This window comes from Trichechus manatus, unplaced genomic scaffold (genome assembly GCF_000243295.1).
Source record: "Trichechus manatus latirostris isolate Lorelei unplaced genomic scaffold, TriManLat1.0 scaffold00114, whole genome shotgun sequence".
NCBI lineage: Eukaryota > Metazoa > Chordata > Mammalia > Sirenia > Trichechidae > Trichechus > Trichechus manatus.
Genome location: NW_004444050.1, coordinates 492,291 through 518,235, shown reverse-complemented (window position 1 = coordinate 518,235; position 25,945 = coordinate 492,291). Strand labels below are relative to the sequence as shown.

The 25,945-nt window shown below is 39.1% G+C and overlaps 1 protein-coding gene across 3 annotated transcripts in view; it reads left to right on the top strand.

Moving 5' to 3' along the window:
* VPS41 (VPS41 subunit of HOPS complex) overlaps positions 1-25,945 on the top strand; it is a 282,612-nt gene that overhangs the window by 203,084 nt on the left and 53,583 nt on the right. For 2 of the 3 annotated variants that reach the window (XM_023738305.1, XM_004383951.3), the window contains exons 11-17: positions 5,292-5,389; positions 9,087-9,216; positions 11,168-11,283; positions 12,833-12,889; positions 17,725-17,786; positions 19,565-19,646; positions 22,029-22,121. In XM_023738305.1, the coding sequence (XP_023594073.1) occupies positions 5,292-5,389; positions 9,087-9,216; positions 11,168-11,283; positions 12,833-12,889; positions 17,725-17,786; positions 19,565-19,646; positions 22,029-22,121 (638 nt within the window). The remainder of the gene's footprint in view (positions 1-5,291; positions 5,390-9,086; positions 9,217-11,167; positions 11,284-12,832; positions 12,890-17,724; positions 17,787-19,564; positions 19,647-22,028; positions 22,122-25,945) is intronic. The other variant, XM_023738307.1, reaches the window with a different exon arrangement.

Genomic DNA, 25,945 nt, shown 5'->3' with positions numbered 1-25,945 from the left:
AAGTTTGATTATAATATGTCTTGGTGACTTTCTTTTGGGATCTACCTTATGTGGGGTTCAGTGAGCATCTTGAATAGATATCTTGTCATCTTTCACAATATCAGGGAAGTTTTCTGCCAACAAATCTTCAAGAATTCTCTCTGTATTTTCTTCGATCCCCCCCTGTACTGGTACTCCAATTACTTGTAGGTTATGCCTCTTGATAGAGTCCCACATAATTCTTAGGGTTTCTTCATTTTTTTAATCCTTTTATATGATTTTTCCTCAAATAAGTTGGTGTCGGGTACTTTTCTTCTGTCTCACTAATTCTGACTTCCATTGGCTCAGTTCTGCTCCTCTGACTTTCTATTGAGTTGTCTAATTCTGAAATTTTATTGTTAATCTTCTGGATTTCTGACTGCTGTCCCTCTATGGATTCTTGCAGCCTGTTAAATTTGTCATTATGCTCTTCTCTAATCTTTTAATTTCCTCTATTGTGTGTTCTGTGTTTTGATTAATTTCCTTCCTAATTTCTTAAAAGAGTTCTGTATATTAATCTTTTGTATTCTGCCTCTGGTAATTCCAAGAAATTTTCCTCCTCTGGAATATTTCTAGATTCTGTATTTTGGGAGCTTGCTGAAGCCGTCATGGATTGCGTCTTTATGTGATTTGATATTGACTCTTTCTCCGAGCCATCAGTAAGTTATTATATTTAATCTTTGCTTACTGTGTCCTAGCTTTTTGTTTTGTTTTATTATGCCCAAATAGACTGCTCATATGAGCTAGTTTGATTATTGACAGCTGTGAAGCTCTAATGTCCTTTCACCAGGTGGTTAGATCTGTTAGTAGGTATGTGAGCTCAGGAGTCCACCCACTCCTCCTGTATGAATTCAGCTTAGGTGCCTAGGTAGATAGCCACCAAGTGTGTGGTGTAGGCTCTCATTTACAGTGCTAGACAGGCATGGGTGATTGGTGTAGGCAAAGGCATCTCACTGCAGCAGGGAGATATACTCTGAGCAAGGCAGGGGGCTGACGGCCACGCCACCGTGTCCAGGAGTAAGGCGTGTCCCTGTTCCTTAGAGCACGTAGTTGAGTGGGTTTTGCATCCGGACTCTGAGCACCTAATGCTGTTGGCTGTAAGGAGTAGGGGGCATCTCTTATTCATGAGCCCCTATCGCAGGTGGCTAGGTGACATGGTTGGAGCCACCAGTCCTCAGGCCCCTGATGTGGGTAGATGAAGACCCTGCTTAATGGGCAGAACAGTGTCATATGTCAAGAACCTGCCATTTCACAACTGAAACAGTTGCAGTTAGAGTTCCAGTATATACCTTATACTGAGGTAATGAGGGCCTACACTGTTGAGATGGGCCCACACAAGTCTGTGCAGGGGAAAAGGCACTCAAAGTCCATGGATCTCTTATGCCTGTGCCTAGGCAGAGGAGCTGTACCTACCCTGGGTTCCTGGGTTAGGGAAGCCGGCAGTTTATTTTTTCCTGTTTGTTAATTCATTCACTCTCCAAGGCAGGGAGAATGGCTCCGGACATGTGATGGATCCTACTTCTGGCCCAGGGGACTCCGCAATTGCTGAAGCTGGTTTGGGACCCAGTGCAGATCAGGGAGTGGGGAGGTAAATGGGAGAGAGTTTTTTCTCTAAGGGGAACATTTTTGATCCATGCGGTAAGCCGTATGCAAGTACTTGTCTTTCGTCTGTGAGGGCTGCTTCTCACTGGTTCTGGGTGGCCGTGTAGACTCTCTGGCACTGGGTTCCTCCTGATGCAGAAAACACGTCTCCTGAGCACTGCCGTTTGCCTGCCTCTCCGCTCACCCACGAGCTGCTCAGGCCTGAAGGGCTCAGGCTCTCACCAGGTCAGGTCTGGCAATTCGTCGCTGCTTCCGAACCGTCTCTCCCTCTCCCTGCCACTCAGTCCAGTTCCTCAACTCTGCGTTTGGTGTTCAGGGGTCCCAGGTAGCCATATATAATCGAATCACTTGTTTTTTTGGGTCTTTATTGTAACAGCCTCCACCAGAAGCGTCTGACTACTCTGCCATCTTGGCCCCACCTCCTATAAATAGCATTTCTTTACTAGTTTATAACGTAGCCAGTGCATGTAGGCTGTGTCTAAATTATTATTAATTCTCGATTTAGTAAAGTCTGTTAAGATTTAGTACTTAACAAATATGAGTTTATTATAGTATCTGAAAATGAGAGATGAAATAGATACATGCTTCTGCATGTCTTTCTTGTTTTCTTTAAGAACACATTACATTATCTATTGTCTTAGGGTTCTCTAGAGAAACAGAACCAGTGAGAGATAGATGGACGGATGAATGGATAGAATCATTGATTTACTCCGAGGAGTTGGCTGATGCGATTGGAGGGGACTAGAAAGGCCAAGATCCATAGGTCACCCGGAAGGCTGGGGATTTCTGCAGCGTGCATCCCAGGATCTGTAGGTCAGGTGACCAGAAGAGTGAAGTGAGAGTTCTACTAAGATTTTTTTGTTAATATTCTGGAGGCAGAATACACCATAGGGAAACTGCTTTTTTGCTTTTAAGGCCTTCAACTGATTGATTGAGGCCCACCCACGTTATAGAAGGTAATCTGCTTTAAGACCAACTGATTTAGTCACATGTAACTACTCTGTAATAGCAACTAGAGTAGTATTTAACCAAACAACTGGACACCGTAGCCTAGCCACGTTGACAGATGAAATTAACCATATCTGTTATGCTCTTAATTAGAGAACAGGAAATGTTCTATCTTACTTATGTAAACTATTGTGGATTGGGGAAGCAGGATGTGGACGAAGAAAGATTCAGGTAGGATTATTTTCTAGTTTTCCTGTTCTTTTCGTGCTTATATAAACTGATCTCTTAGCGCACTCATTAAAAACCAGACCCTTGGTATATATTTGGTTACATTTGGAGGAGAGACACTGTCTGACACTGCCTGTGAATGAGCCATTGGGCCTTCCAAACAGGAGAGTCCCCCACTCACCTTCCCCTTCTTTCGGGATTAGATGGTGTTATCCCTTGGGTGCCTGTGGCAGACAAGTACAGCAAAGCCTCCTTTTGTTTCCCATGGAAACAGTCTCTGTGGCATCTGTGGTTATTTGTTCTTCACCCAAGCTGATGGTATGGGAGCTGTAGTCTGTAACATTTCAACAAGGACTCAAGTGGAATGTGATTTAGTAAAACAGAATTCAAGTCCATTTCTACCAGATTTTAGCACCTCAGGAGTGATGGAAATCAAACCTCTTGTTAATATTTCAACAGGGACTCAAGTGGAATGTGATTTAGTAAAACAATTCAAGTCCATTTCTACCAGATTTTAGCACCTCAGGAGTGATGGGAATCAAAACCTCTTGTTAATGTGCCTGTATGCCTTCTAGGATGTGAACTGGCCACCTCTTTAATCTCTGTGTGGTCTCTGTGGTCCCATACTGTTCAACAGTACATTCCAACCTTCCTCTGTACCCCAACCCCACATACACATACAACACTGTGAACTTGTCCAGAACCTTCAGTGCTCATCTTTGCACATGAGGTTGTAGTGGTGCTAGTTCTCTACATATGCTTTTCATGTGAACACTCATTCAATTACCCTTTAACCAAAATTATTTTCAAGTGCCTGAGTAAGAAAATTCAGTTCAAGCACACAGAGGCTGAGGAAAAATATGTTAGTGGAGGAGCTGGGACCAGAGCTCCTGACTTTGGACTTCCAGTCTATGGTTCTGTTCAGGGAACAGTGTCTAAGTATGTAAACCAATCAAGGACCAAACAATAAGAAGTAGTGTCATTTTTGAAAGGAGCCTTGATGGCACAGAGGTCAAGCTCTCGGCTGCTAACCAGAAAATCCGCAGTTGAACCCACCAGCCTCTCTGCAGGAGAAAGATGTGACAGTCTGCTTCGGTAAAAATGCACAGCCTTGGAAACTCTATGGGGCAGTTCCACTCTGTCCTGTAGGGTCGCTATGCATTGGAATCAACTCGATGGCAATGGATTTTTATCCTTTTTAAAGTTTCTGTTGCCAACCATTTGGTAATTTTTCTTGATCATCTCAATTTTACTTTGGTGTGAAAAATAAATTTTGTAAATGGTTGTGTAAGGAGCAACCTTAAGGATAGGCAAAGACAAGTGATTTGCAAGGAAAACGGAGACTATGAAGAGGAAGTATCTAGTAGCTCCTCATTTAATCTGTGTTATGGATATTATTTCTACTCTGATTTCCTTGTTTTATAGATGGAAGAAGTTACACCCATAGAGGTTAAAATGACTTATCCAAGTTCACACAGTTAGTGGAAGTTATAACCAAAATTTCCTGACTCTACATTCAATGTGATTTCCACTGTTATACTGAGTTCCCCTCGTTTCCCTTCGAGGGTAATTTCATCACAAAAGCTTACTAAATCTAAAGCTAATACTGCAGAACTATGGAAAGATCTGAATGAAGAAACTCTTAATGAGCATTTCCTCCCCAGTGAGTCAATGAGTGCAGCATTTATTTCCTGAAGGAGCCGCTTCTAGTACTAATACTGCATCCACCATCTTTTGCCCTGTAACAAACCACCTCAAAACTTAGTCACTTAAAACAACAATTGGTTATGTTTTATAACAGCTAACCATTAGAGTTCCACCATAGTAATATTTTTACTTCTTATCCCACTGAACTTTCTATCAGGTCTTTTGGGTCCATTGTAATTAAATCTGTACACTTCTTAAGTGAGGCCATGTTTCTTGTGAATTTTAAAGACAATCTTTAAAAAGGAAAGAAAGATTTTATTTTTTCCTCTGAGCTTTATTTCACTTAAGAAATAATGGTATTTTATCATAATGTAATGTGTATTTGCATACTTTTTTTTTTACTTTAAAATCCTTGTATAAAATGTTTAATACCAAAAAAAGATATCAAAATGGTTTCATAATTATAAATAGCATTCCTTTTGACCTTTGTACCACTTTAATATCCTACAAAACTTAAGCTCAGGCATTGTTGTTTAATTGTTATTGGTATTAATAATAGTTTACATTGAGGTTTGCAGGTTTCAACATGATTTAATATGATTTAACTATCTCATGTTTTAACTAGCTGCACACACCATCACACTTGATCTTTCCTGTTGCTGCTATTGTTCAGCTTGCATGTTGTATATGATGGAAATTTTCAAGTGTTGAAGTTCCCAGATGCCTTTTCTAGTCCTGATTGTTGTCAAGCACTTGCAGTGTGTTTGTCAGTGGAAGATCCGTCTCTCTGGTTGTGTGCTGCTTCTTGCTCCTGTTAATGGTAAATCCAATATCCCTTTTGTTTGCAGTGTCTCAGTTTGAAACTGAATTCTACATCAGCGGGCTTGCGCCTCTCTGCGACCAGCTTGTTATGCTTTCCTACGTAAAGGAGGTTTCAGAAAAAACGGTAATTATTTTTTCCCTAAGTACAGAGATTCAGGGGTTCACTTTTAGTATCACACCCAAGATCAGGTTGTCTGTGAAAAGCCTCTGCTATAGTCAGAGCAGAACTTCCTGACCTATAAAATATAGTCGGCAGAGATTACTCTGTAGACGTAACATATTTACCTTTCAGAAGCCCCACTCACTGTCTGCCTTTGTTCCTTTTACTTAGCCAAGGGGAGGGTCACTTTTGTTTTTTTTTTTTGCTTTTTTCCATCTCTCTTCGTATATTATTAGAAAGGAATGAAGGATTCCTCTTGCTTAAAGGCGAAGAAACTAAGCTGACACTGTGCATTAGCAGAAATGACGGCAATGAAGTTGATTGGCTGTAACAACAGGGGTCCCCGTGGTCAGAGGGAGTTACGGAAAGGGCGATTCATTATTTCTTGTGGCCCAGACCTATTTGTTTCCTTCCCAGTGGCCTAGTGATTCTGAGCAGCCTAATTGCTCCTTTGAAATGGAATGTTGCTCACTGTCAGTTATCAATGCAAATGATGATATGAAATGTATAGCTGATAGAAAACAGCAGATCATCCACATGTCATGATACATGGCTTTGGAATGCAGCTTGTGTATATGGTCTGTTGGAGGGGCATGCACCCTTATTCTCCCTTTGAAGCCTCTGACGGTCCCATTCCCAGCTTGTCTTTATTGTCCAGGGGTCTTGCTAGGAAGGGGATAGGAGTGGCTTCAAGGCATGAATACGGCATATTGTAAAGCATTTTCTTTTGGATGTTCTGTCTAAAAGAAATTGCGATTGTCTAGCCCCTTACAGTAAAGTAGGCTCTCCTTGTTTGTATCTTTTTTTTCTTTTTTTTTTCAAATTAGCAAGGAATAAAATGGGGAGAAAAACCTTGGGAGCCCCAGTTTTGAAGTGGTAACTGCTCTTGAGCATTTCTTGGAGAGAGCACTTGCATTAGGAAGCCATCACTATAGTAACCTGAAGCTCTGGGTGCCCATGTTGCTAGGCAATGAAATGCTGTAGACTTAAGTGAACACTCAGACCTACTAAAATCAATAGGGCTGGCTTCTAGCCCTATCAGGACATCAGTTTATTATTATTTTATTTATTTTTTGAAAATAAAGAAAAGCAGTGGTTCCCAAGGGAGCAAATACAATGCTTTTTGATGAGACATCTGGGGGAGGACTGAGAATGTGATTGAACAAAAATAAGGAAAGAAGCAGTAAAATGAAAGGGGTGAAGCCTAATAAACAATTGACCAAAAAAAAAAAAAAAAAAAAACTTAGAAAGGAAAACTGCATTAATAAAAGAGTATTGGGAAGGAATAAAAACCAAAGAAAGGCCAACCTCGTAGAACAAATTAGAAAATGGAATTTTTCAGAGGAAGAAGTGAGAGTCTGGAGATGGTTTAAAAATGTGTGTGCCAGAGTATATAGTTACAGCTACATACTTTATATAACACGAAAATATACCTTAAATCCTCAAGCAGAAAATAAACTGACAAAATCAAGACAAAAGGAATAAAGAGGCAAATTTTGGGCCACCTCCCCCCTCCCTCTTTTTTTTTTTCCATATTGAAGACTGTTTAACTGGGACATTAAATAAAATTTGTTTTTAAATCACTCATATTAATACCCAGAATATTTCTGTGTTAAACCTTTTATATATGCTCATGTTTTCACATAGCTGCAGTCATAGTTACGGGCTATTTTGTGTTGCCCTATTTTTATGAGCATTATTTCATTGTCTTTCCCTATGTCTGCATAGTCTCCATAATCATTTATAATAAACCAAAAACCAAACCAAACCCGTTGCCATCGAGTCAATTCCGGCTCATAGCGACCCTATAGGGCAGAGTAGAACTGCCCCCATAGGGTTTCCAAGGAGCGGCTGGTGGATTTGAACTGCCAGACTTTTGGTTAACAGCTGAATGCTTAACCACTGCACCACTAGGGCTCCATCATTTATAATAGTTGCATACTATTTCATCTCATTGATGTAGTCTAATTCATTAAGCTGTTTCCCTCATGTTTTACTTTTCTTTCATTCATTGTAAAGTGCACGTATACTAAGAATTGTGCTAAGCATGAGGGATCAAAGGTCAATAAGAGCAATTTCCTGCTCTTAAAGAAGTCACAGATAAGTAGGGCTCTTTGACCAGTAAACAGAAGTTAGAAAGTAATGAAATGGATCGCAATCCTGCTGCTTTCCTTATAAAGGAGCTTTTTTTTGTATATACTCTAGTGAGATGGTTATCTTTTAATATTATTTGGTTCAGATATTTTTTTCTGTTACGTTAATATAACTTTGATAATTTTTTGTTTTAGCAGTTAAGTTTTTTGATATTCAAATCTTTCAGTTTTTTTCTTCATTTTTTTCTGTTGTTTCAAAATTGAGACATTTCTCTCAAATATAGTCATTACAAAGTCATATTCACGTGTTTTTTCTCTACTAGTTCGTCTTTTATAGTTACTATTTTTGGAGACACATAGGGTCACCATGAGTTGGAATCAGCTCAATGGCAACTAACAAGAAGAACAACATTTTCGGAATATTTTAAACATATGGGATATGAAGCTAATATAATTGCTACTCAGTTATCCTAACAAAATTGATCAAAGAAATCTTCAAATCTTACTGTTTTATTTAGGAAAATTGCAGAGTTGGATATAGTTCTGGATTTTTTCCATTCTGTTCCTCCCATCAGTGTTCTTTTCTGCAACAGTATCACACTGTTTCTGGTATTGTTGCTTTGGGAAATATTCAAGTGTATGTTTTATGCCTGTATGCTGAATACTCAAAAAACATGAATTTTAGAGTAGAACAGACCTGGTTTAAAATTTATGGTTCACCATAAATCCCAGGTTATTTAAAAAATCTTATTCTCCCCATTTACTTATGTAACTTTGACCTCAGTTAACTTTTCTGAACCTCAGTTCCTGCATCTGTAAAATTAGGAACCATAATGCCTAGCTTTGCAGAGTTAATTTGAGAACTAAGTGAGAGTAACCTGTGTATAGGAACCCACTAGGTTTTTGGACTCTCTCTCAAGAAATGTGAACTTGTCTTTTCCTTCCATCTTGATCTGGAGTGTCCAGTACTATAGTCATTAGCCCAATGTGCAATTTAAATTTAAATTAATTAAAAGTATATAAAACAAGAAGTATGCTTTGTTAGTCACACTAGTCACATCTCATGTATTCAGTAGCCACCTCTAACCAGTAGCTACCATATGGAACCATCAAGATAAGAACATTTTCACCGTCTCAGCAAGCTCTGATTTAGAGATAACTCTTAATCGTTAGCTTCTCAGAATTACCAGTAAGTTTAGTAAGAGTGGGAATGATTTGGATGATGGAGCAGTTTCTGGAATTATCTTTACTTTTCCTTACACATGATGTGGAAGAGATGTAACGAAGTGACCTGAGCATGAGTTAGCTCCTCTGGGGCCACCACTCTCCTTGGAGTGACTGGGCTGCAGTGGTGGCATGCTGGAGGACACAGGACTACCTGGCCTTGTTTATTTCACTCAAACGGTCAGAAAATACAACAGTATCATGAAGCTGTCTGCGGCATGTTGTTATAAGAGCTCACGTGTGCTAAAATTATAAAAGCAAGACAGCTATGGCTAATTAGAATTAATTTGTATAATTTATAGAAATGTGACTAAAGTGAGCCTTTTCCCTCGTTTTCCTCCTAGGAAAGAGAATACTGTGCCAGGCCTAGATTGGATATTATCCAGCCGCTTCCTGAGACTTGTGAAGAGATCTCTTCTGATGCTCTGACAGTCAGAGGCTTTCAGGAAAATGAATGTCGAGATTATCATTTAGGTGAGAAATAGCAGATAGCTCATTGTACTTGTACTCATGGTTTTTCTCCCTTCCACTCACACTGGCACAAAAGGGAATTTAAATGAAGGTGGTGCTCAAAGGATCTTAGACACTAACTGAGTAGGCCTCTTGTGTTGAAAACGAGGTTTCTCAAGGCCCAGGAATATTGCATAAGTTTCCCAAGCTCCCACAGCAAATGGGAAGGGTAGAGATGAGATCAGGACTAAGATAGGTAGGGTCCTAGCTTTTTGTCTTGGCCTTCTTTCTATTGTCCTAGCTATTTCGTGTGGCGTTTTAATTACATGGGAGTCAAGCAGCATGGGTTTACAGCTGTCATATCAGTCCCAGCTCTGTGTCCCTAGGAGTCATGCTTTGTGTCTTAGGCTGGGTTCTCTAGAGAAGCAAAACCAGTAAAGTGTATAAATATACATGTAGAGAGAGATTATATCAAGGAAACAGCTCACGCGATTGTAAAGGCTAGAACGTCCCAAGTCCGTGGATCAGGGTAGAGGCTTCCCCCAAGTCACACAGCTGCAGAAGCTGGCAAGCCCAAGAACGGAAGGTCAGAGAGCAGGGCTCCCACTCACAGCTGTGCAGATCGACGAATCCCAGGTTCGGCAGATAAGCTGACAGCTCAAGTCCCAAGAATGGGAGATGAGACGACAGGAAGCAGCCGCAGGATCCAGAGAGAGCAAAAAGCCAGAACGTCTGCTTATATACAGATGCAGGCCACACCCCCAAGGAGACTCCCTTTCATCTGATTGGCCACTCACAGTATATTCAATCGTGTGAGTGATTACATTAAAACACGGAGAATCATGGCCCAGCCAAGTTGATGCACAATCTTAACCATCACACTTTGCAATAGCAGAGCACTTGTCTGAGGGTTGTGACTGAATCATCAGAGCCTGGAAGAGTGCCTGGTATGTAGTAGGCATTCAGTGAATATCTGTTGAATAGATGAATGAATACACTTAGTCACTGCTCAGAAATAAAGGCAGAACCAGTACTACTTAGTCATGCCAGAGGCAGCTGTGTTTGGGTGTTATCATATCCTTGTAAAATAAATTGATGAAAACATAATAAACTTGTTGAAAATTCTTTCTTCCTTTTAAAACAATGTTTTTCAATAGTATTTTCAATCCTCATGTTGGCCGAGGGAAATGAAGAAGTATTCCATGTATGTTTGAACTTTCTTATGTGAAGCCCCTAATCAGTACAAAAACGTGAGAGTCTGTTTTGGCCTTGGCAAAAAGCAAATGTGATTCATAACTAAAAGCGTCCAATCTAGGTATTTTGCTCAGAGCAAACTCTACTGCACGCTTAGAAACCCTTCAGAACAGGTTTTATAATTGAATTCTGCGTGAAACTCTCAAGACTGGCATTGTGCACAACGTGCTGAGATGATAGATTATGTCCCCAGGGCTTGGGGCGTCTGTCATTTGTGCTCTAGATGGCCTTGACCTTGATGGGAAGGAAACATTTCTGGCCGACTGTGGGGTGTAATTGTTGTGTAAAAATAGAACAGTGGTCTAAATGACCATGAATAAAGTTTATATATAGTATGTGAATTCTAATATGCACGTAATGGAGAATTTTGAGTACTACTTTTCAGAGTCAGAGTGAACACAGAATTTTAAACCATCTTTTTTTTTTTTTTTTAATGCTTTGGTATTTCCTTTCTCTCCTTCTTTCCTTTCTTCCTCCCTCCCTCCCTCTTTTCCTTCTTTCTTTCAAATAATTTTACGCTTAAATATTTTTAAAAGCACTGAAACATATTCTGTCATTCTCTACCTCTTCTTCCAACAAAGCCAAACTCACTTGCTCCAAGGATAGGCGAGTTTTCTGTTTGCTCTGACGTTGTGTAGCCTAACCAGGTTCCCTGAAGCCATTGCCGAGGTTTCTGCTCTTGAGTTGACCCAGTTTTTTTCCTCTCTTCTCTCCGTTATAGAGTACTCTGAAGGGGAATCACTCTTTTACATTGTGAGTCCAAGAGATGTTGTAGTGGCTAAGGAACGGGACCAAGATGATCACATAGATTGGCTCCTTGAAAAGAAGAAATATGAAGTAGGTTTGATTTTTACTTTCTTGAAAGTACTGACTAGTCTGTAATATAGAAAAGATAAAAAGTTTTTGTAGTAGATCTTTCATGTAGTTGAATTAGAGTGCCCCAAGCCATAAATGTGAAGAAGGTTAGTAAGTTTCCAGTACCTTTTCAGAAATTAGGAGGAAAAAAAGATTGCAGTGAAGTTGACTAGCTTTACTGTTAGCTGGTAGAGGAGTTGGTAGTTGAGAGACAAGGTAGTTAGATCCAGCCTACTGGAAATTTTATTTTGTGAATTTTCAAGGAAAATAAAATACAGCTAGTATTTCAGAAGTGATTATTTGAATACTTTAGTGTCATTATTCACTTTATGCTTATTTCATATGTAACAGTAAAGCTATCAGATTAGTATTCACTTAGGACGGTTTGAACTGCCAGTTCAGATTGAAGGATATTGTCTACTTCATTGAATCTTTGTTCAAACTAATTTGAGTAGATAATGCCCCAGTGTTACTTTTACATTTTAAAAGAAAACATTTTTCAGTTTTCATAGCTGCAAAGGCATTATTGTATTGGTTTAGTTAGAGGAACTCCGTGGATGGGCTTATATGCCAGTTAGCTGAAAAAAACCATAAAATGTCCACCTATTTATTGTTTTTAGGGCAGCTAGGTGGCAAAGATAGTTAAGCATTTGATTACTAGGCAAAAGGTTAGTGGTTCAAACCTACCCAGAGGTGCCTCATAAGACAGGCCTGGCAGTCTGCTTCCAAAAGGTCACAGCCTTGAAAACCCTGTGGAGCAGTTCTGCTCTGCACACATGGGGTCACCACGAGTCAGGGTTGACTCAAAGACAGCTAACAATAACAACAACTTGCTGCTTTAAGTTTGTAACCACCTGAAAACATCCATGAGCAGACTAAGCAAAAGATGGAAACCTTTAAAATTTAAGAACCCCTTAGAGCCTAGCTGTTGATACCTACTTCACAATCCAGTGCTTATCCTATTGCTAGGTCCAGTAATTTCTTACAGAAAATAATTTTATATTTTTAACATTTATGGTAAAGCAGTAATTGTAAACTTTCCAAAATAAAAAAAAAAAATCAGAGATTTTCGAAACTTTGATGGTAGATATACATAAACTTATGCATATTGCTTACTTTTTATTGAAACAAAGAAAAGTGCTGCTTTGTCAATATATGTCACAAAGATTTGGAATGACAGATGAATTCTTTTGTTTGGAGACGAGGAAATTGTGTTGTATTTTGACTTGTGTCTGAAATGTGATTCCAATATCCTAATATGGAAATGAATTCAAATGGAAACAAGAGAAGTCTTCATTTTGGTTGACTGCCTTTGTTGAAGTTTGAATTCAGTGAGGTTCATTCAACCATAGCATTAAAAATTCCAGTGCTTCAAGCAAAAGCCACGAGAAAATGAGGCTTTATTTATGTTGTCCAGAACTTTAAAACATAATAAATATAGTGTATATAACCTCAGTCTCTTTCTCTCCCACTGTCTGCCATTTTCTGTCTCTCCTTTTCCACTCCTTTTATCATGCTTGTGTAAATACAGGAAGCTTTGATGGCAGCTGAAATAAGCCAAAAGACCATTAAAAGACATAAGATTCTGGTAAGTGTGTAGTTGTATTATGTGGAATGCAATTTTCCCTTCCAGTAAGTTATAATGAGACTGAACGTAATTTGAAAAGAACCTACCTTTTCAGAATTTGTTTCAAACTAATTCTCTAACCTGTGAGGTCAAAATATATCATTTTATTGAATCAGTTTCTGCTTGTAAACAAGAGACTTTAACCCCTGCTAGGAGGTAGTTTTAGATAATTTGGAAACTGTATTTGTAACATGGAGCACTGGTGGTGCAGTGAGTGAAATACACTTTAAATACAAAGCCTTCCAGTTACGTATGTGGAAGTTTCTTTAAATTCTAGGTAAAATCACATTATCGCAAAATGTATCAAAAGAGCGGTTTGATAAAACTAGATTGCTTCAGTATCTCCATAATAACCACCTCAATTGATTTTGTTATGGGGACTAATCTAGGACATCAAATACATTTTTATTACATTTTGTACTGTGGGAAAATATAGTGACTGAAGAGCCCATGTCATTGCTAACTGTGACAGTGAATGTGCAGATGGAGGGCAGAAGAGAAATCATATCCTCTGAGTATGAAGGGTCCTTAGAAATCATCTAGCCCATTACCCTTGTTTTACAGATGAAAACTGGAAACTTAGTCTTTTGTGATAATGTGGGTTTCAGCAGAAATTCCTTTTGCCTACACTTACCCCAAGGAGCCCTGGTGGCACAGTGGTTAAGCACTTGGCTGTTAACGGAAACCCACCAGTCGGTCCACAGGAGAAAGATGTGGCAGTGTGCTTCCATAAAGATTTAAAGCCTTGGAAACCCAATGGGGCAGCTCTACTCTGTCCTATAGGGTCACTGTGAGATGGAATCAACTCGACAGCAATGGTTTTTTTTTTTTTGTTTGTTTGTTTTAACACTTACCCCACCTTAAACGTCTCTGTAAAACTCCAGATAAGAGCCTTATTTCCCAAAGAAGGTGCAAGCAAAATAATTCAGGGGCTAAAAGGAGGAGCAAGAACCAGAGCATCTTTTCTTCATTTAAAAATGTGGAGAGTAAGTAAGATTATCTAGAAATGGAGCAAAAAGCATTCAAGCCGCTAGAATAGCATATGTGAAGGTGCAGAGACGTGAAATCACTTGACCTGCTTGGATACATGGGGCAGTTGAGGGGTTTACAACAGAAGTAGTAAGAGCCAGATACTGAAGAGCCATGTGTAATTAGGAACTTGGCTTTATCTTGGAAGCTCTAGAAGACAATTTAAGCTTTCAGTGCCATGTCAGATTTGCCTTTCAGAAAGATTGCCTAGTGGTGATAGGGAGACAAAAGAAGTCTAGCTGAGACGAAAGATCGGTTAGGAGGCCTTTTGATAATCTGGGTGGAAAGTGAGGAGACCTGCACAGGGTCTGTAGAAGTGGAGAGGTGACGATAAATGGAATATATGGTAAACTAGACTCTTCAGGATTTGGTGACTGATGGTAGGTGGATAGGAGAATGAGAGAGTTTGGGCCTCCTCTAGGCTTTAAACTTGGGCCTGTGAGTCAATGGTGGTGCCATTCAGTGAGAGAGAGAGACAGTGGAAGGAAGAGCAAGATTGCAGGAAATTATGAATTCTGTTTTTGACACACTGAGTTTTAAGCGCCTATGAGGCATCCCATTGGAGTTCAGGAAAAAGATCTAGACTCAGATTTGGGAGCGTCACCAGCAAGCAAGCGTCAGTCAAATACATGAGTTTGGATCAGCCCACACAATAAATGTATAACATCAGAGAACAGAGGACAGTGAATGGAACCACTGGGAACTTTCACATTCAAGGGATGATACATACAAAACAGGTTTGGAAGAGAGGAAGGTTGTCTCGTGGGAATTGAGAAAGGAGAACATTTCAGAGTAAAGATAGTTAAACGCTTAGGTAGTTGAAGTAAACAGGTCAAAGGTAAGTCACGCCCAACTAGACAGTTGTACGTTGGATTTGGTAATATGAGTGTTAACTGGTTAATTTTCTATATATGTACTATTTATTCTGAACGTATTTATAGGAAGTAATATAATTTATGAAATAGAGTTAAATGTAAACTAGGTTGGTTGACTGTGAAGTAGAGAAGAGTGAGGATGGTAGCAGGAGGCTGTGGCACCATGAAAAAGTTGTTGAGTATTTTGTGTACATGCTTTTGCCAGAAGAAAAGAGCTAAAATAGAGGTTGAAATCAAAGGAGTACAAGAGAAAGAGGATGAGTGGCAGAATAAACTCCACAATGGAGAAGGAGATGGGCATGTGTCTTTATTTTCTAGGCATACCACAAAGTGGGTGGCTTTAAGGAACAAAAAGTTATTGTCCCACAGATCTGGAGACTAGAAGAAGTCTGAATTCAGGGCCTCAGCAGGGTGTTATGGTCTTTCTTTGTTGGTTCTAGGGAAAGATCCCTTCTTACCTCTTTCAGTTTCTGTAGCCCCAGACGTTTCTTGGCATTCCTTGACTTGTAGACAGATTCTCACCCCCTGTGTGTGACTGTTTATGTGTCTGTCCTTCTCTTGTATAAGAGGCCATTCAGAGGGATTAAGATGAGAACACACCCTATTCACTGTCTTTATTAACTGATAACATCTGCAAAGAAAAACATTATTTCCCCAAACAAGGTCACATTCACCAGTGTAGAGGTTAGGACTCCAACATAGCTTTTGGGGGACACAGTTCAGTCCATACCAACATGAGAACAGGGTAGAGGGATAGTCTCCTAAAGGGAGACATCTTCTCATCTGAACTTTGACAAAAAGACCCTCTACAGATATTGTGATATGTGATCTGTTTTCAGAGAAATAAGGAAGATAGGTGTCATGGACTGAATTGTGTCCCCCCAAAATATATGTCAACTTGGGTAGGCCATGATTCCCAGTATTGTGTGGTTGTCTTCCATTTTGTGATTGTAATTTTATGTTAAAAAGGATTAGGATTGCATTGTTAATACCCTTACCAAGGTCACATCCATGTTCCAATGTAAAGGAAGTTTCCCTGGGGTATGACCTGCACCACCTTTTATCTTACAAAAGATGACAGGGAAGAGAAGCAAGCAGGGAGCTGGGAACCTCATACCACCAAGAAAGCAGCTCCGGAGCAGAGCACATCCTTTGGACCCAGGGATCCTGCGCAGAGAAGCTGCTAGTCCAGAGGAAGATTGATGACTAAGACAATAGGCATTCTTTCTTTTTCATCACTAGTTACTACAGATTTTTTTTTGTATTGTACTTTAAGTGAAGGTTTACAGAACAAATAGTTTCTCATTAAACAGTTAGTACACATATTGTTTTATGACAGTGGTTAACAACACCATGACATGTCAGCAGTGTCCCTTCTCAACCCTGGATTCCCTATTACCAGCTTTCCTGTCCCGTCCTGTCTTCTAGTCCTTGTCCCTGGACTGTTGTGCCCCATTAGTCTTGTTTTGTTTTATGGGACTGTCTAATCTTTGGCTGAAGGGTGAACCTCGGGAGTGATTTCATTACTGAGCTAAAAGGGTGTCCAGGGACCATACTCTCAGGGTTTCTCCAGTCCCTGTCAGGCCAGTAAGACTGGTCTTTTTCTGTGAGTTAGACTTTTGTTCTACGTTTTTCTCCAGCTCTGTCTGGGACCCTCTACTGTGATCCTGGTCAGAGCAGTCAGTGGTGCTAGCCGGGCACCATCTAGTTGTATTGGACTCAGTGCGGTGGAGGCTGTGGTAGTTGTGGTCCATTAGTCCTCTGTACTAATCTTTTCCTTGTATCTTGTTTTCTTCATTCTCCCTTGCTCCCAAAGCAGTGAGACCAGTGGAGTATCTTAGATGGCTGTTCCCAGCCTTTTAAGACCCAAGTTACTACAGATTTGAAATATGATTTCCTACATGGTAGTCATTAAAGTAAAATTTCAGTAAACTGAAAAATATTAGTTATTCTCTTCAATCTTGAAGTAGGCATGTTCTATATGTCAGTTAGGCATAGAACCTTTCTTCCTAGTATGATGTAATTTCAAAACAGGTATGCAACAAGAAATGGCTCCTGCTACCCATCCTATCATCTGGGAAGAAATTTTACGTAAATCTGTTGTACATAAAGTAGAACTTAAAAATCCACGTTTTTAAAATATACATAATAAGTTTAAGCTTCTCATGAAAATGCTATTGGACGGAAATAATATTTCATACAAAGAGACGTGGGGAGATCAATCAAGAGCCATCCTCCCATACCTCTGGTGACGCTGGTCACCTCAACTCCTTTTAGAACCGAAGTGGAGCAAGTGAATAAACTTAAGCACTGAAGCCAGTTATTTTCACTGGTTTGAACACCAGTTTCCTCATCTGTAAACTCGTGGGTTTGAATTACATTTTTTTCTGAGCTCATTTTCACGTCAGTATTTACTTTGATATTTAATATTTCACTATAATATGATCATCTGCCATTTAGTTTTTCTTGACAGCATTTCTTCAGATTTTGGGGTAGAGGAGATAGGTAGCTCAGATCTTAGAAGTGAAAGCTCAAGAAACAGAACTTTATATTCAGAGACAGTCTAGAGTTGCTGGACCGTGTTTGTTAATATTGGCTGTTTATTTTCTAAAGAATCAGAAAGGGGTAGATTAGGAGCCTTTACAATAGTAACATTATTTATTTTAAAAAAATTGAGGATTCTAAAAGTTATGGAAACATAAACACAAGTATATTTAAATATGCATATGCTTAAGAAAGAAGCAAGCATAATTAAAGCAAACTGAGGCATAGGAACAGGTTGCAGTTCAGTAGTGACTGTGACCTTAATGTTGTGTCCTGCTCAGAAACTGCGACTAAACATTTTGGTTGTTCCAGTTGAATTATGAAATTCCTTTGTTTAATTTTTCCTAGGATATTGGCTTGGCATATATAAATCACCTGGTGGAGAAAGGAGAGTATGACATAGCAGCACGGTAATAATGACATTTTCACAACTATTTGTTTATATAAGTAGAATAGACCAGTGTTAACAATAAAAATAAGCCATTCTTTATAGTTGATTCACTTTATTCCTTTACATCTCTGTAACAAGGGTAACTTTTGACTATTAATGGATGGTTTTAACCACAGAATGGATTAATATATATTATTTCTCCACCTACTCTCTCTACCAAAAGAGAAATGTTTTTCATAACATTTCATAAGAAAAGCATCAAGAACAATGAAGAGCCTGAAATGTTACTTTGTTTATAAGCTAACAAGTTAGACTGTTATGGTTTCATGGATGCTGGCAGAAGATACGAGACTCCTGGGTCAGAGACAAAGGACTATCTCAGCAATAGTAAACCAAAACTATTGCCAACTCATCACAATAGTAGTAGCCAGAATATCAGCCTTTATACCAGTTCCCCAAGCTCCACTTCCCACAAGGCAACACACAGAGATATGGCCATGTACATGCAGTGGGTTGTGTTACGGGAGAAGAATTCTGAGCTTAGGGCATCTGAATCTTTTATAATGGACAGTAAGGCTGCCTGACCTTTGCTCTAGAATGAGACATTATTACGGTGGACAGTAAACTAACCTGCCATTTGCCCTGGAGGAAGACATTCCCTGTATCATCTAATTTCCAAGGCTGTTCACTCTATAAGCCAACCTTGAGAAGATAGTCTGGAATAAAGGCAGTCAGTGCATCTGCTCACTTATTTATGCAGAAACTTGAGAGACCCAGGCCGAATTATCTCCTGATAAAAGGGGGGCAATAAAATGGAAGTGATCAGACCCCAGACTCCTGGTTTGCAGGGGTCTTATGGTGGGCAGAAAACATAAATGTTATATGGTGTTAATGTTGGTCTTTGTGAATGACTCCTGCTGGGGCTGTGCACGTCTTCCTGATGACCTTTTGGCCCTGGGAGACAACTTTCGAGGCTGACTCTTTTAAACTCCTGAGATGTAAGAAAATGTGTTTGTATCGTGTTTAAAATAAGGTTTCATTCACATGTGAACAGTCATTCCCACAGCTATAGATATATACCAAAACAAATAAACCAAACTGTTTGCCATCAAGTCAATTCCAATTCACAGCTACTCTATAGGACAGAATAGAACTGCCCCATAGGGTTTCCAGCGAGTGACTGGTGGATTCAAACTGCTGACCATTTGGTTAGCAGCCTGAATATAGGATTCTAATTTTCTGAAGTCATTTTGTAGTCCATTTTCTTAAGCAGTTCAAGAAGTGGTTTACTCTGGCACTTTTGGTTGAAGATTTGTATGATGAGATTCGCTTAAGGCGGGAAAGGCCCCCAAACCAGCACTGCTCAACTAGATGAAGAGCAAACTCAGCACAGAATAATCCTTGGCAAAATCCCTATTGTAGTCTTGTGAGGGAGATGTTTCTTTACTCATAAGTCTTTTGTATTAATTTTCATGATTTCTGTCAGCGTTGTCACTGGAGAAAGATGTAGCAGTCTCTTCTGTAAAGATTGCAGCCTTGGAAACCCTGTGGGGTAGTTTTATTTGTCCTGTAGGGTCACTATGAGTCAGCATTGACTCAGTGACAGTGGGTTTGGTTTTTGATCAACCTTGTGTATACTATCAAGTGAGTAACAATAATCCCTGATGCAATGGCGATGGAGTTAGACACTTGTCAAAAATCTGGGATGAGAGAGCTATCAGATAACCTGGGCAAATGTCCAATTGTCGGTTTAATTTTTTTATAATTTCTTCCTCCCTGGGATGATCTCACCACCAGCAAATGCCAGAAAATTCTTGGGAAAAATGCAGCACTCTGGGAATATGAAGTTTATAAATTTAAAGAAATCGGACAGCTTAAGGTAAGCAAAGCTTTATTTTTAACTCAATCTTGCGTATAGTATACTAATACAGAGATGGAAATAAAGTTGAAAGACTCAGTTCTCTATTAGGAAGCCAGTATTAGCTGGGAAGAAACTCTTTTAGAAATTGGTTTCAAAATATAAACCTAGTTTATATTTTATGTGTATAAAATAATAATATATAGAATTAATATGTGTTATATAATATATAATTACATATATTATATATATGTCATATCTTACATATAAAAAACCCTAACCTATTGCCATCAAGTAGTTCTGACTCAGAACTGCCCCATGGGGTTTCCAAGGAGCAGCTGGTGGATTCAGACTGCTGAACTTTTTGTTACAAGCCAAGCTCTTAACCATTTTGCCACCAAGGCTCATATTACATACATGATGTGTTTATTTTCTTACCGTCTTCTAGTATTCTCTGTGTTTAGATGAAGTTTTCAGGTTCTTTTTAATGAAAGAATAATCTTACCCAGTAGTTTATAAAACATAAGATTTTTTTCAGGTTTACTAAAGAATTAATGTATTTTTCAAATAGTGTTTTACCCACCTGAAGATAAATGGAAAAATTTGACTGTGCAGCTCTAACAAATGCTTTTAATATTTTATTTTTTATCATTCAACTTAGTGCAGAATATCCACACCAGTCATTAAAGTGTTCCTGTTAAATTTTTTTTTTTTTAAGTTTTAGGCATTTTAAATGCTTTCTTGGACTTATAAATATGCTTTTAAAAATCCTCAGTTACTCAGCTGGTCAGTATATGACTCCTTTTGTGCCTACCCATGCATGTTACTGTTCCCTGGGAGCAAGCTCCCTGCAGACACTTATTGTTGTATTTATTGGATGGCTTCTGGTGGATCTCATCTAGTCCTGGGGCTGTATTTACCCTGATGGCTTCGTAAACTAGGTCTCTTGATATTTTCAACTGTGTCATGGCCATTTCTCTTTGTGTATTCTGTGAATAACTGTTAACGAACCCATTGCCATCAAGTCAATTCCAACTCATAGCAACCCTATAGGACAGAGTATAACTGTCCTATAGGGTTTCCAAGGACCAGCTGGTGGATTTGAACTGCCAGTCTTTTGGTTAGCAGCCAAACACTTAACCACTGTGCCACCAGGGCTCCTAATTAACGTGAATTCGTTTTCCTTCCCAAATTTGGTCCTTCTCCTTTCAATGTGTTATGACATCACAATATACCCATTTCCTCAATCTTAATATCTTTAGCCAGCTGTTATTGATGAGGACATTTTACTCACCTTATTCTATTTAATCTCCAATTCTTGTTAGTTTTTCCTTGTCGATACCAATAGGGTCTCTCCTCTCCCTCTCACTGCCCAACTCTTGCCTGAGCTATTGCAAGGGCCTTTTGATAGATCTTCGAGCAACTCCATACACAGTTAGCTTTAAAAAAAAATAAATCTGGTACTCTCACTTCCCTAATCTCTGTTGCTTCCCTCTTGCCCATAGGATAAAATCCAGATTCCTTTCATGACCCCACCCCCATCCTTCCTCTCCAGCCTCATCTCCCTTCAGTGACCCCCATTTCACATCTCTGAAACACTGACCACCTGAACACAAGTGTGTGTTCATGTCTCCACATCTCTGCTCATGTTATTCCCCCTCCCAGAGATGCCTTTCCCCTTTTCTTTGCCTGATAGACCTAAAGCATATACTGATTCAGTATGCAAGATTCTCCTCTGCTCACCATAGCACTTTGTCAACCCCACACTTCTAAAGCTTATTACAAAATGTTGCAATAATCTGTGTAAATATCTGTCCATCTTCCCTCTGGGGCTGTGAGTTCTTCGAGAATGGTGACCCTAGCTCTCTGTCCCCAGCGCAAAGCCTGGTGTTTGGTGCATAGTGCACGACAGAGTGATTTAACAGTATTGGGAAACTTGACTTTTATCACAACACTGATAATATCCAAAGAGCGCAAGCTAGATATGCCCCTAATTTCAAAAGATGATTGTGAGCGTTTTAAAGGTTAAAATAATAAGGAAACAAAGATGAATAGATGACCTATATTCCTTGATTACTTAAGAGGTTGGCTTTTATAATCACTATGACCTTCTCCCTCCGGTTATTGAGATTTTCATTAATTCATCAAGGAGAACAGGGTGATAAAGATTAACCTAGGCAATTTTTATTCATTGATTCATTTACTTTACATACATCCATAGATACTCTTTAAAATATAATGTGTTGCAATAGAGTTTATTTGAATCTTTTCATATAATTCCAAAGTATGTTGTTGCCTTAAATTTTAAAAAGTAGAAATACACATTTATGTTTTGTGACTAACTGGAATAAAGTTTTGTTTTACCACTCTTTATAGGATTTCTTTTTCCTTTTCCTTCCCTAGGCTATTAGTCCGTATTTGCCAAGAGGGGACCCAGTTCTGAAACCACTCATCTATGAAATGATCTTACACGAATTTTTGGAAAGTGATTATGAGGTATGGCATTCTGTTGTGGAAATATTTACTTGTTCTCAACGGGAAATGTTAAGAAATGTAGAAAAATAATACAGTGGAGCGATTGGTTTAAAGGAAACAGATTTGTAGAGTGCATTTCATAGATGAAACTGAAATCAATAAACTCTGTTGATAACTACTTATCTAGACTGTGAAAATCCCAAATCCAGGTACATTTTTACTGATTTTAAAGAATTCCTTAAAGTTACCTCCTTGCAAGAGTGAAAGAAAAAGGAGAAAGTGCAGTGTTGTGGCTTTCGTAAGTAGAATGGCAGATGGTAATTGATGCCTCTACTACCCCTAAATAACTCAGCACACACTAAAGCATGAGACTCCATACTAAGCTCACCAAAGAAGGATTAAAAAGAATTGGAGGCAAGAGTGGGAAAGGAAATTGGAAAATGATCTGTTAGATTAAGGAGAAAGGCAGTACATGTATTGTTTATCTACTATATACTATGCCTTTTACATGCATATTGCCATTCTATACTCCTAACAACACTATGAGATAAGGAGTAAAGTTCCAATTTTACAGATGAGAAAACCAAAGATTAAAGAATACTTGCCCAAGACCTTACATTTAATAAATAGTTATGCCATGATTTGAATTTAAATTTGGGATTTGCAGGCATCCAAGAGGAATTATAACTTTTAAATCTTGTTCATTTAATGGAGCCCTGGTGGCACAGTGGTTAAGATCTTGGTTACTAACCAAAATATCAGCAGTTTGAATCTACCAGCTGCTCCTTGGAAACCCTCTGAGGCAGTTCTACTCTGTCTTATAAGGTTGCACTGAGTCAGAATCGACTCAATGGCAATAGGTTCATTTAACAGGCATTTATTCAGAAAACATGTGTTTAGTGGCTGCTATACTCCAGGAATGTGCTAGGCAGTAGACATAGTAATGGGATTGTGAAGATGCTGATTCAGTTGAATAGCTCATAGTGTAAGTCACAGCCAAACATAAAAGCCAGTGGTTATCAGCTGGGACCAATTTTGCTTCCCAGGGGACATTCGGCAATGCCTGGAGACATTTTCAGTTGTCACAACTGGGGAATTGCCACTGGCATTTAGTGGGTAGAGGTCAGGGATGTTGCTAAACATCCTACAATGCACAGAACAGCCCCCACAGAATTATCTGCCTTCAAATGTCAATAGTGTCAAGGTTGAGGGAACCCTGATATAAACATATATATTATTATATATGTATGGTGAGTGCTCTAATAGAGCTATGAGCAGTGTTGTGGCTAAAACTCACCTGCTTCCTCTTTTAGCCAGAGAATAAGATGAGGTTTCTGGTGGATAAGTTGTAGAAAGAGCTGGTGAGCTCCCTCTCAGAGTTGAGACTGGTGCTTGTTGTTACTGTTTTTAGGTGCCATCAAGCTGATTTCCAACTCAGAGCAACCCTGTGTGCGTGAGACTGAAACACTGCCCGGTCCTGCGCCATCCTCACAATCCGTGTTATGCTTGAGCCCGTTGTTGCAGCCACTGTGTCAGTCCATCTCGTTGAGGGTCTTCCTCTTTTTCACTGACCCCCTACTTTACCAAGCATTATGTCCTTCTCCAGGGACTGGTCCCTCCTGATAACATATCCAAAGTATATGAGAGGAAGTCTCAACCATCCCTGCTTCTAAGGAGCATTCTGGCTGTACTTCCAAGACAGATTTGTTTATTCTTGTGGCGGTCCATGGTATATTCAGTATTCTTCCCCACCATCATAATTCAAAGGCATCAGTTCTTCTTCAGTCTACCTTCTACATTGTCCAGCTTTCACATGCATATGAGGCAATTGAAAACAGCATGACTTGAGTCAGGCTCACCTTGGTCCTTAAAGTGACATCTTTGCTTTTTAACACTTTAAAGAGGTCTTTTGCAGCAGATTTGCCAAACGCAATATGTCATTTGATTTCTTGACTGCAGCGTCCATGGGCGTTGACTGTAGATCCAAGTAAAATGAAATCCTTGACAACTTCAATCTTTTCTCCGTTTATCACGATGTTGATTATTGGTCTATTTGTGAGGATTTTTGTTTTGTTTATGTTGAGGTGTAATCCATATTGAAGGCTGTGGTCTTTGATCTTCATCAGTAAGTGCTTCAAGTCTTCTTTGCTTTCAGCAGGCAAGGTTGTGTCATCTGCATATTGCACGTTGTTAATCAGTCTTCCTCCAGTCCTGATGCTGCATTCTTTTCATATAGTCCAGCTTCTCAGATTATTTGCTCAGCATCCAGATTGAATAAGTATGGTGAAAGGATACAACTCTGAGACACACTTTTCCTGATTTTAAACCACACAGTATCCCCTTGTTCTATTTGAACAGCTGCCTCTTGGTCTAAGTACAGGTTCCTCATGAACACAGTGAAGTGTTCTGGAATTCCCATTCTTTGCAGTGTTATCCATAAGTTGGTATGATTAACAGGCGAATGCCTTTGCATAGTCAATAAAACACAGGTAAACATCTTTCTGCTATTTTCTGCTTTCAGCCAAGATCCGTCCGACAGCAACATTGATATCCCTCATTCCACGTCCTCTTGAATCTGCCTTGAATTTCTGGCTGTTCCCTGTTGATGTACTGTTAACAACCGTTTTTGAATGATCTTCAGCAAAATTATACTTGCATGTGATATTAATGATATTGTTCAATAATTTCCGTGTTCTGTTGGATCACCTTTCTTTGGAATGGGCACAAATATGTATCTCTTACAGTCAGTTAGCCAGGTAGCTAGCTGTCTTCCAAATTTCTTAACTTAGGCTAGTGAGCACCTCCAGCATCACATCTGTTTGTTGAAACATCTCAGTTGGTATTCCATCAATTCCTAGAGTCTTGTTTTTTGACAATGCCTTCAGTGCAGGTTGGACTTCTTCTTCTATCAGTACCATCAATTCTTGATCATATGCTACCTTCTAAAATGATTGAACGTCAGCCAGTTCTTTTTGATACAGTGACTCTGTATTACTTCCATCTTCTTTTGGTGCTTCCTGTGTCATTCAATATTTTGCCCATGGAATCCTTCAAAATTGCAACTCTAGGCTTGAATTTTTTCTTTAGTTCTTTCGGCTTGAGAAATGCTGAGCATGTTCTTCCCTTTTGGTTTTCTAACTCCAGGTCTTTGCACATTTCATTATAATACTTTGTCTTCTCCAACCGCCCTCTGAAATCTTCTGTTCAGCTCTCTTACTTCATCATTTCTTGCATTCACTTTAGCTACTCTACGTTCAGGAACAAGTTTCAGAGTCTCATCTGACATCCATTTTGGTCTTTTCTTCTTTCCTGTCTTTTTAATGACCTTTTGCTTTCTTCATGTATGAAGTCCTTGATGTCATCCCACAACTCATCTGGTCTTCAGTCATTAGTGTTGAAAGTGTCAAATCTATTCTTGAGATAGTCTCCAAATTCAAGTGGGATATACTCAAGATCGTATTTTGGTTCTCATGGACTTGTTTTAATTTTCTTCAGATTTTTTGGATTACCTATAGGACAGATTTTTTTGTTTTCTGAGGAACATCTGTCCTATAGGAGATCTAAAAATAGAGAAGCCATTATTAGCTGTAGTTACTGGACGACAAGATTTCTTCATTGAAGAAAGACTTGTAATGGGCTTCTCTTTTCTTTCCAGTATGTTCTAGTACAGAATGTCTCTCATAAATGTTCCATCTTTGTACATCTGTGTGGAAGAAAATTATGAATGATCTCTGAAAATAATGGAAAATAACATGAACTTTATTTAGAAATACTGAAAAGTATCGTACTTTTTCCTATTTTTAAAATAGTGTAATTTAAGCCTAAAAAGGCTATTTTATTTTTTT